General features: G+C 33.3%; 1 protein-coding gene and 1 non-coding gene across 2 annotated transcripts; both read right to left on the minus strand.

Annotated features, from left to right (window-relative positions):
- Positions 1–1,328: 1,328 nt before the first annotated feature.
- Positions 1,329–1,410, minus strand: TRNAS-AGA (transfer RNA serine (anticodon AGA)). Its single transcript has one exon. It is a non-coding gene; the product is annotated as a tRNA-Ser (tRNA).
- Positions 1,411–4,870: 3,460 nt separating this feature from the next.
- Positions 4,871–9,683, minus strand: LOC145166793 (uncharacterized). The gene is made up of 7 exons (XM_079085833.1): positions 9,058–9,683; positions 6,672–8,449; positions 5,905–5,975; positions 5,759–5,824; positions 5,572–5,661; positions 5,314–5,490; positions 4,871–5,214 (listed from the first exon to the last, which is right to left on the minus strand). Exons 1-7 carry the CDS (start codon positions 9,414–9,416, stop codon positions 5,179–5,181), a joined length of 2,577 nt encoding a protein of 858 aa, XP_078941959.1. The 5' UTR covers positions 9,417–9,683; the 3' UTR covers positions 4,871–5,178.
- Between the last annotated feature and the right edge of the window lie 2,897 nt (positions 9,684–12,580).

Genomic DNA, 12,580 nt, shown 5'->3' on the forward strand with positions numbered 1-12,580 from the left:
ATCGCCTTAAAAACTTTCACCCAAACAGCGTCATGGCTAGAAAGAAACCGCCACACCCACTTGAATAAAAAAACACGATTTAAGGCAAAAAAAAATGCACACTCCTAAACCACCATTATTTTTATGTGTTATGACTTTCTTCCAAGAAATCCAAGTAATTTTTTGCTTATCTTCTATCTGCACACCAAGAAAAAATTTGTTACGCAAAGCTTCAAGACCTTGCAAGACCCCCATGTGGAGATTGTAAGAGTCACTACTAGAAAATTTGGTTTTAACGAAACGGGTCAAATGTTAACGAACGGGTCAAGTTCGTTGGTTGGTGAGGCAAATTGTTTGCTTGAGATGGCGATGATGTTGGTTGAAGTTCATATAGTGATGATGAAGAAGATAGGGTGGAAGATTATGATGAGGAGGTTGACAGGAGTATGTAGGTGGTTAACTAGCACAAAAGATGTTGGTAGATTATATTTTTAAATGTCATTAAATTCTTTAAATTATATATATATATATATATATATATATATATATATATATATATATATATATAATGGCACAAACCAAATCACGTGTCACTTTTGTGCCACTAAATCACAATTTGTTTGTAGTGATTCTTGTTCCAAGCATCATTATCATCGGTCATTTCAAAAATAATATTTTCTAAACAACATAAAAAATAATGTTTTTTTAATGGCAAAAAAAATAGTTTAAACAATTTTAAGGAGTCAAAGAGAAAACAAAAACATGTTCTTAAAGAAAGAAATTATAGATATGTTGATGACTTGACCGGTAGAGCACATTCAAGGAGTCAAGGAACAGTTAATGAACTAAAAGTAAGTAATATTGCTATATATATATATATATATATATATATATATATATATATATATATATATATATATATATATATATATATATATATATATATATATATATATATTAGTATTTTCATTTATTGACACCATGATTCTGAGTGCATGGCATTCTTTGCTTTACAAGTTACATGATCTCAATTGGTGTTTCTTCAATGATATGACACCATCTGTTTCGGGGTTTGTGGCGTGGTGAATTGGGATTTGTGGGGTTTCTTCAGTTTGTGCTGGATGTCTTCTTGAGTAGACAATGCATTACGATATATGTCACGTAAAATATGCAATATGCCGTTTAACATATAGATGATATTAAAAGCCCTTTTGTAAGGTTATGTCCTTTTATTTTCTTATAAAATCCCTTTTATATATAAAATAAAAAGAAATCAAATATGTTAATTGTAATATCACTATTTATGATATTCGGTAAAAAGGCTTTCATTTTACTCAGATATTAAAAATCGTGAACGGCAGGATTCGAACCTGCGCGGGCAAAGCCCACATGATTTCTAGTCATGCCCGATAACCACTCCGGCACGTCCACATTTTTGTTTCTATTTCGTTTCATGTGTAAATATCCTCTTCGATACAGGATGTGGACATGCATATTTAAATAATATCTATAATGTAGAAGTATAAAAATAAATTAAAAAAACTACTGTTTATGAGGAATTTAAAATAATGGTTAACGCTGTGTGAAACCATAAATATGCCATTATCATCATTCACTCTTATCAAATGTTGATTATAAATACTTTAGAGAAGTTTAGAATGACACTTTTATTCAAGTTTTGGGAAAATAGTAAATTGATGTATTTAGTCTTTTCTTTAAAAAAAGGTTAACATATAATGACATGTTTAGAAATATTTCAACTTATACTTACCGATTATTAGGGATGTCAAAAAACAGTAAAATGATGTATTTATTCTTTTTTTTAAGAAGTAAGTTGATGTATTTATTCTTTTCTTTAAACAGTAAATTGATGTATTTGTTGTCGAATTACATCAAATATATTGTGTCGCATGGTTTTTTCTAATAAATGAATATAATTTTGTCACTTGTACTCTTCTAATGTATTGTGTCGCATGGTTTTTTCTTATTATATTAATTTTATTTTTTTTTCAAATGTCATTTTATAGTTTTCAAATTTTTTTAAATTTCACATAATATTTAAATGTAATAATAAACGCATATTATTTTCATTAATGGAATTTCCTTCTAAATTTAAAATTACTAAATTAAAGTATCATTAGTTTCCTTTGTTTATTTATTTAAATTATTTTTCTAAGACGTATTAACTTAACAATTGTATCCAAATGTAGGGGTGACAAATCGGACATTCCAGTATAAAAAAAATTAAAAGAAAAAGAAACACTTTAATTTTAATAATTCGATATTTTTCTCATTTTTTTACAAATTCAAACTTCAAATGTTTAGAATTTCATATTTAATTTTTTTTAAATAAATTTATGTAATACATAGGTCTGACATCTAGTGTTATATGAATACTTTATGTGTTATAATAATTTGAATGTGTTTATTAAATAACTGTGAGCGAAAAGCTTAACATTTTTTTAGTTTTGGTTGCATTAATGGGCTAGAAGTAAATTACCAGAAGTGGAGAAGTCGTGTAAGCAAGAGAAGAATCGTTCTTACAAGATCGGATTTGGGTTTATCACCAAAAGGGCCTAATCTTTATAAAGGTAGGTCAAGCTTAGCCAAATCGGATTTTGGAAAGCTTTGGGTCAAGAAGAGATCAATGTACTAAAATCTTGTTTTTTTTGTGAAATAGGTCCTAGTTTTCGTGTTCTTGAGAATCCGTTGATGTTTAGCTTGTTTTGTGTCAACTGTCAAGAATAAGTTTAGATTTGTTGCAACATTGTCAAGGAGAAATGGGTTACTTTCTAGGCATGGAGAAAGAACAAAAGGATGGAGAAGTGTTCATCTCTCAATGGAAGTACGCTAAGGAAATTCTAGAAAACAAACATAATGGATTAATGCAAGAGCATGATACTCTAATGTGTAAAAAGAAAGGAACTATGCTAGAAAACATACTTCAATGTTTTCTTGATCTTCGGTAATACCAATTATCATTACCTTTATTATCTTTCATAATCCTCGAGAAAAAAAAAAAGACAAATTTAGCCAAATCCTAATTAATTTTCAAGAAATAGCCAAAAATTAAAAAAACTACAAAAAAAAAAGATGACAGCTCTCGCCTGTGAATTTGGTTAATGTGTTGCGATTTCGTGGTTCATTAACTCAATATATTTAGCACCTAAGAAAAAAATTTGAACTCGTTCTCACATTTTCAAGCTCTAGGAATTCTCTTTAATGACTGAAACTGGATTTCCATCTAATAATGTCATAAGTGATCTAATATTTAGTTATTTTGTTTGTATTTATAAGATATTGTTTAAAGCATCATCGTATTTACAAAACCTTGTAGTTAATGCTCTTTTAAAACTTGTATTTCGAAGAGAGAAAATCACACATGGACATGGACTCCCATTTGCAATTTTACAAGTATTTAATACACAATTTGTAGATTAAAGATTTATACAAACTCTTATAGACTTAAAAAAATGAAATCGTAGTTTTGGTGAGAAGAAATCACAGTTGGCCATATGCCACTTGTGATTGCGCTAATTGTAAAATGGCAAAAATCTAAAATAAAAGAAATATACTTATTGACTAAATCATAGATAAACTTACCAAAGTGGAAGCACATTAGGTAAGCCCATGAAGTCCCATCTGCAATTTCTTTGTTTACTTGTAGACCTAACAATGGAGCGGGTTTTGACCCTGATCCGCTCCAAACCCGTACAAAAATTAATGGGTTTTGATCATATTTTATGATTTGTTTACCCGTTAACGACCCGTAGCTGCTAACCTTTTTATTAAAAGGGTCGGGTAGGGATCATTATCGATCTGATCTGTTTATGACCCGTCCCATCTAAAATTTTGAAATATAAATTAGTTATTAATAAGTTATAATACATTTATGATTCTTCACGTACATGAGTCAAGGAGTTAGACTGTTAGACGTTCCACTTCAACTTCTTAGTTGAGTTCCTAATCCAAATGACCAATTACAGTTGACTCCCAATATAATCAACTCTATAATCTTTGAAATCGACTGTGAAATCAATATTCCACAATCAATACTCAAGAGCAAGAGAAAAGGGCTTCAATCAAGATTCAAGAATAAGAAGAAAATGCTACAATCAAGTGATCGACATTCCACATTCCACAATCCACAATCAGGTTTGTTTTCTAATATTCTAATATAATCAACTCTAGAATCGTTGAAATCGAATCCAGTTATGTTTTAATGAATAATTATAGTCTAAACTTAATAATGTAAGTGGGTCAGGTAAAATGGTTGAAGTTTGTTGATCCGTTGGATAAGGGTATGGGTTTAATCATTCAAAACCATACGGGTTACAAGTCGGGTATGGATCATCATTTGAAAATTGCTTAACGGGTTTTGAACAAGGTCAATCCGCTCTAAAGCCGCTTCATTGCCAGACCTAGTTACTTGAGTCATTTCTTTAAGTTTTTGGTTATTTCTTGACAAATGTTAAAGATTCTGACTAAATTTGTGTATTTCTATAATTCTTTTTTCATTTTTGCATCAGCAAGAAATTAAAGATATCAAGTGGGATGCCAAAGATAAGTTCTCTAAGGGCTTTATCATCGGTCTTTATTTGTTTGCAACCAGCCTAAAAAAATATTGCCATAGGTGCAAAAAGACATCATTCTTGGAATATTGAAACCCCCTATATCAACATGCACGACTATTTTTTTTTTCAACTTGAACACTAATATGATGATGTCCATCGACAATAGAATTTCAAACAACATCTTCTAAACCTCAAGATTTCATGTGCTTCCTCCTTCACATTTATTATTCTTTAACCAAGATTCGTGCTCTATTGCTTCCAAAAGACTGTTTGCAACATTATTGAAGGTTTCATAGACACAACAACCTTCAACGATCTAACAGATGACTTTTGGCATTTTTATTTTCACAAAAAAGGGTTTAAAGATTCTTCCATACTCATTGAATCGATATCTTCCATTAATTAAGAATAGATATATCGCCCCTATTCTTCATAACTGATCCTCGTTTATATGATTTTAACCCACACGTGTCAAATCAATTCAAGTGGTAGATCGGTAATAATAACGAATTGATACTGAATTACTGATACATTATAGAATATAGAAAAAACCACGTGACAAAAATATATAAAATTACTTCCTTTTGCTTTTGATTCAACTCAAGAAACCACAAATCCTTCACATCTAACGTTCTTCAGAGTTAAACTTGTTCCACGCTTCCTACACACCACCCACAAAACAATTCACTTCCAAAATATAACCAAAAATATATTAATTAATATTAATATTAATATTAATATTATTATATTAATAACAAACCTTGAGAAGATCGAAAACTTTTTCACAAATATACTTCTGTTGAATACTTGCACCACGTTGTTGTAATTTGTCTGGATGCACACAGAGAGTTGCTTTTCTGTAAGCCTTTTTTACAGCGGCAGTAGTAATAACTTCGGTTAAAGGAATCGGTTGCCACCCGCTTTCCGACCCAAGAATCTGAAAATTATTTATTAAATAAATAAATAATTTAATCATTGATTATTATTAGATAAATAATAAGGATGATATATTATATACATATTGTAAGGTTGAAAGTAATGCACGTAGGTTTCCTTGTTTCCCACTACACCATCTTTTTACTTCAGCATCAAGACTTTCAGCCAATCTCTGAAAATAAATAACACAAAATAAGAAATTATAAAAATTAAAAAAAAAAAAAAAAAATTAGAAATTTATAAGAGAAATAAAGTTTAAAGATGTTTACGTTTCTTTCTGCTTGTTCTTTTTGGGCAAGAAGATCCCTCATGTTTTTCTCAGCCAAAGCTTTTGCCTACACCATATTTATAATAATTTATAATTTATAAAAATCCAAAGAAATTTATATTTATATAAAAAAAATAAATAACATACTGCTCGGTCAGCTGTTCTTTGATATCTTTCTAAGCGCGCTTTACACCGTTGTGGTGATTCGCTTTCACCTCCTACACACAACACAATATTATTAAAAAATCACTTTTTATAAATATAAATAAATAAATAAATAAAACTGAATTTTGTCAGAGCTTCATGACATGACAGGCTGTACTGTATTTGTATTTGCATTGGACAGATGTCAATGGAATATAAAAGTTTCAAATTTTTGTCAATAATAGACAGACATGACAAGACAGAACAGGTACAGATCAAACTTCTGTCCCATTAGAATTTTGCTTTTTATCCGTCGTATTAATAAAATAAAATAAAATAAAAAATCTTTTTTATTAGATAAAACAAAAAAATTTGAATACTCTTTGAAGCTCATGACACGATAGGAGTCCCTGACATAACCTTTGTACTGCAATGTAATCACATCACAGTCTAATGTCAATAGGACAAAAAATTGCAAACTTTTGTCTCATCCAAAAAGATGGAAAAAGGGTTTTGTTTTTTATCAGTCATATATGCAAAAGACATAAATGCCCTTCTCATATGTTGAATATTCTTGAAGCTGAAGACACGACAGGACTATGACACGACATAACATGACACATGACAGAACCTTTGTATTGCAATCACAATCGCAGTCTAATGTCAATAGGACAAAAAGTTGCAAACTTTTGTCTTTATCCAAAAAGATGGCAAAAGGGTATCTTTTTTATCTGTAACATATGCAAAAGACGAAAATGCCCTTCTCATACCATTATTATAAGATGATGCATTTTGATTCGGATATCTTAACCCCATACTTCTAGAATTACTAAACTTATCATCAACCGATTTTTCGGCTCTTTCACGTGCCTCAGCGGTTGCTTTTTCTACCCTAAGCCTACCCTCCATCGTCTTTTCCGCCAATGACCTTTCCCGAGCCTCAGCACATGCTTTTTCTAATCTCTCCCGAGCCTCAGCCAAAGCCCGTTGTCTATACTCGGCTGTTGCGCGTTCCACAGCCGCCCTTTCTGATCTTTCCTTAGTTTCCGAAAACGCCCTTTCACGTGCTTCAAGTGTTGCTCTATCAATTGCCATTCGATCCTTTTCCCTTTCTATTTGTCTCTCTCTTTCTTCTTCTTCTTTTCTCATCCTCTCTCTTTCTCTCTCCAACTTTTCTCTTTCCTTGTTTTTCTCATCATTCTTTTCCATTGATGATGTTTCATTCACATTTTGGAAATTGTTTGTGGAAGTCAACTCGTTGTCCACTTGGTCAACCACATCCGATGAATCTGAAATCTCCTCTGTGTTTGACTTTGACTCAACTTCTTCGGTCAACTCCTCTTCCTTTTCAATTTCCTTTTTCTCACTTCCTTGTGTTGTCTCATTTGCCACGTCAGCATTTTGTGTTATCTCATTCTCATCTTCTTCATGATTGTGATTCAATTCTGATATTTTATCATCACTCTCTTCTTCACTTTGAGGTGTTAATGTTATTACTATTTCAGGTGGGCCCACTTGTTCTTCAGATTCCTTTACTTCCTTCTCATGTTCTTTCTCAAAAGCTTCTTGAAATGAAGCAACATCATACTCTTCCCATTCATCAGGGGTTTTATTGTAAAATTCCTCTACTAGTTTTACTCCAGGTTTCATATCATTATCTTTTAGCTGAATTTCTATCAAGTTTTCATATGATTCACTTTCATTTTCATCAGCTTCACTTGTTGTCTTAATTTCTAAAGTATCTTCCTTTATGTGTTCATCTTCCTCATTCAATCCATTTACATTCTTGAAATTAAAATCTTGCTTCTGCTCATATGATTCAAGTGAAATCTTTTTATTGTGTGTTTCTCTTTCTCTTTCATCCCCATTTACCCTTTCCTTTTTATCTGATACATTATTCTTTGAATGGATTTGAAGAGCCTCTTTCTTTTTGTTCATTAACTCTTTTGCACTTCTGAGCTTTGCTTGAGCTTGCTCAACTGCATCTTTCATGGCTGCAGCATCTGCAGCAGCAGAAGAACTTGCATCTATCTCAACATCAAAGTAAGGTGGTGATCTGTCACCTCTCATCTTTTCAAAAGCAAATGTTTTACAAGTTTTCAGTTTTGAATTTGAATTCCCCTTTTTTGATGATAAGACAGGTGGAGGCCTTGAGGGTGGTGGTAAGTTTGAAGGCTGAGTTTTAAGGCTGAGATCAGATACAGAAAGATGTGGTTTATATCTTTCTGTGTCATAAACATTATCTAAGGGTTGTGAAAGAGATTTCTTGAGTTGTTTCCTTTCTGAAACTCCACCAAAATGATTACTTGAAGAATCATCATTGTTATTGTTATCCAATGAGAACAGTTTCTCATTTTCTATTTCATTAGGGACATCAAGAAATTGAGAATCATTTATGATCAGATCTTTTTCTGCTTCAAAATTAGGCTCGGATTGTAATTGTACACCAAATAATTCAATGGGGTCTTCAGTGGATACGTGTTGATTCATCTCCATTGAGGCATAAGGATCTAATTCATCTGACAATGTTTCACTTTCAGCAGGAGTCCTACCACAAGAAAAGAAAGAAAAAATTTGCCATGATTTGAGATTATTCTTGGTTGTATTACAACAAATCTTTGAAGAAATGGATATGTATGACAAAAAGGATGATAACTATCAAATTATATGAATGCACATAAACTTCATTTATCCTGCTTCAATTAAAAGAAGACTACCCTAATAAAGTTCATGATATTTGTCTGATGAAGCTACAGATAATGACAGAAGGTTCAATGAGAATCATGTTATTGGTCCCTAGGTCAAATAATAAAGCTCAAAACCAACTCGGCCCCTACCACCTACCACCTACCACCTACAGCCAGGAATCAACACCAATTCTGCAACTAAACTTCTCCTATCAAGCACAGAGGCCTAGTTATAAAGCAATGTAAGATCAACAGTTTTGTTCAGTGCTTTATCAGAGAATTCTTTGTGAACAGGTCCTTGATACGATGAATCTACAAAAATACTTCTACGGACCACAAATTCAGTTCAAAGCAGCATAGCAACAATCATTTAAATGATAATCGGATGCTTGTATTTTGATTATGTGAATTAAAGCATGTCAACGAAGGTAATCAACTGAACATATAAACAATGTAAATTATTGCATACCAAACATCATCCGAGGAATCACCATCCCCAACTTTGGAGATTTTAAACAATTCTTCATACGAAACTGCAAAATCGAGGCCGTTGAAGCCTCCGAAAACCTCAGAGTAATCAAGCTTAGAGCTCTGTAAATCAAACCAAACGTCGCCGGACTCGTTACACGGCGGCGGAAGATCTAGAATAGGAATTGAAGAGCCTCGGGAGGCGTGAAAGCCTTGGAAAATCTCAGTGTAATCCTCAAGGCGAGGAGGAAGAGTTGTGGCTCCAAACTTCGGCGGACCACCAAATACGTCGTCATACACTGTCTTATTTCGCGCTCCAAAACCACCAGCAGCACCACCATTGTCTCTGTAACCCTTCATGAGAACTCAGAATCTCTGTATACGCTCCTCTCCTAGGGTTTCACTGTTGGTAAAGCTTTCTCTCTCACGCAGGAACACACAGTGGAAGGTGGGGCTTCGCTTTTGCTTTCACTGTGGGAGGAAGCAGGGGTGTTTCAGTTGGACGAGGTAGACGAGACGAGAGGGGCAAAATGGGAACAGAAAAGAAATTCTGAAATTGCAGAAATAAAAAGGACTTCTTTTTGGAGTTATGGACAAGAAAATATTTATATTTATGAAAAATAAATAAAATTATGGAATGATGTAAATGAGGAATTTATAAAAGTTGAACAGCAGTAGGCGGGATGTATTCTGGTGGTTGTCACCACATCATAAGATTCTACATAATCTTTGTGTTTTTCACATTTTGTTTTCCTTTTATTTTATTAGGGTCCACCTCTAGAGACATATATAGTAGTTTACAGATTTAGTCCCTTTATTATACTTCATTTTGTGGATTTTGTACCTTTTTTTTCTTCCTAGTTTTTCTTATATTAGAAAAAGTATGAGAAGACAACTAAAATGTTGTTTGGTTCGGTGGAATGTAATGGAATTATAGGGAATTGAAATCCAATTTCACCATATTTTAGTGTTTGGTTTAACTTTTTGAGATGAAATTGAATTCTTAAATGAAAAAAAAAATTAGTTTTTGGTTCAACTTTTTAAGATGAAATTAGATTCCAAAAAAAAAATCCACCAAACGAAGGAAAGTGAATTCCTTGAAAGTTAGGATGGAATTAATTACAATTCACGAGGGAAAGTGCAAAATTACCATATTAACCATACCATGAGGTGGAACATGGATATTTTACCACCTAACTATCGAATGTCATATAGGGGTCAAAATATTGCAATAAGAAAAAAGATGTCTAGCAGACTCACCAATTTGGAAACAAATAGGACATAGTAATGACTCTAATTCAAAGCCTTTATCATGTAAATTCAATCTAGTGGGAAGCTTATCTCTTTCAACCCATCAAACATGAACATTAACCTTCTTTGGAACATAAGAATTTCATTTAGTAGGAATGTTAGAATACTCCAAAGTGTGTACATCAATAAAATTTCTCGTTGAGGCAATCGAGAATTCTCCCTTGATATCTAGATCCCACGAGTAAGAACCAGACGAATCGAATAAAACCACCTCCTGGATGATTTCTCGCAGCTCATCCCATTGAGAACCCGTAACACCGTTTTGTGGATATCTCACAAACGCCTCCAAAATCTGTGTTTTTGAGGACCGATCTGATAAGCACGCCTCTAGATTTGTATCAAGAACAAACAAGTTTATGAAACTTGTTCTTAAAAATATTCGACCCCTGCCGATTATCAAGCCAAAACAAAGTATTTCTTCCATTCCTGTAACATACACGTTCAGTTATCGTGTTTTGTATAAAAACGAATATTATTTAATATATGATTTGAGTGTTGAGTTCTAACAAGATAGTTTTATGAAGAATTAAAGTAAAACTATGTTTAGAATCATTCGGAAAATATTGGAAGTCTTATGAGATTCCAATCAAAAGTCAACTATCGAAATTAACGAAAATATAAAGTTGGAAATAAATAAAAATAATGTTATTGAAAGTTGTAGATTATCTCGTTATAAACATTTAGGCGAAAGCCTCATCGAAATCCGAGTTATAAGGAAGAATTTATGACCAATCGAAGATCCGCGACAAAACCGGCAAAACACTATTTAACGTAAAAGTGAACTTTCAATAAACTACTTTTTAGTTTTAGTAATCTAAATGAAAGTCGTAGTATTCGTTAAACCGAGAATTTTCATAAAAAGAACGTCAAAATCTGACTCGTATGAGGAAGTTATGATTTTTCTAAATTTCGGTATAGCAGTATACAGCTAAAAACTCGAAATAAAGATCGAGTGATTTTTAGCAGACACAACCTAAACGGGAATCGAATGTCTCGTCAATAGTAGTACAACGGTAAAAAGACAGACGAAAACGGATGTCGGATGAAGAAGTTATGAATTTTTAACGGATTTTCCTGTCCCGGTCTATTAAAAATAATAATATTAAAAATAAAGTCAAAATTAGCCAATGGAGTCTAAACCAAAGTTGTAGAGTATAATCTCGCCTACGCGTGCATATAAAGAACGTCGAAAACGGAGCTCGTATGCGAAAGTTATGAATTTTTTAAGTTTGGGCACAAAATCTGAGAAATTTCGCATACACACGGCCTAGAATCGGCCACGTCACCTGCCTCTCGCATCTGCTTCGTGTCCGATGCGTGTCGCCGGCTCCTCGCATCCGAAGCGCGGCCCAGTCCGGATTCGACGCGTGTCATCGCGGTGGAGGCATCCGAACCGAGACGCGTGTCTCGCCTCCTGTCCGACGCCTGGCCCTCCCCCTTGCCTGCGAAGCTGCCGCGTGGCTTCTTCTTCCCTCGGATCCGAACCCTCGCAGGGTATAAAAGGTAGGTGCGAACCCTCCCGGTTTTGGTTAGAATTATGCACACTTTTACACCCTAAACTTTATTTTAAGCTACTTTTAAACCCCTGAAGCCCCGGGATCATACATAACACCTGAAAAACGTCCCGAAGTGCCCGAAGACCCCGAGAAATTTATCTTTTCGGTTTGAAGCTCAACCCTCGCAAGGCCCGGTTTTCAATAAAGCTCCCGGTTTTTATCAAAGAAAGTTAATTATAGAAACGAAGTGCTGCCCAAATTACTATTTTAACCTCTGGTTATTTCACGGTGAGTTCAAATTATACGAACGATTGTATGTTATGTGTTATATGTGCAATATGTTTTCCCGTGTTATTATGATAATGAGCTATACCTTTGACCACGAAATGAATGACTAAGCATCACTTGGGTATTGGTATGTAGCCTTTGACCATAAAGTGAATGAGTAAACATCACTTTGGCATTGACAGAACGTTGGATAGGGCTGAAAGCCTGTAAATTCTAGCAAAATATTTATTCATAAATCGTTTATTTTTTTATGCCACATAGGCAGAAGTCTTATTGATGTATATCAAGTTGAAGTTGTTGTATCTCATTGATTGTAAATCTTTGAATCAGATCATTTGTTGATTTGGAAAGTTTGTCACATGATTCACATATGCCTTTGTTGTTCTTTGTTCCTCTTTGCTTCTGTCATATTGGTATATATATGACATA

This window comes from Lactuca virosa, chromosome 3 (genome assembly GCF_052849685.1).
Source record: "Lactuca virosa cultivar CGN04683 chromosome 3, Lactuca_virosa_CGN04683_v6, whole genome shotgun sequence".
Taxonomy (NCBI): domain Eukaryota; kingdom Viridiplantae; phylum Streptophyta; class Magnoliopsida; order Asterales; family Asteraceae; genus Lactuca; species Lactuca virosa.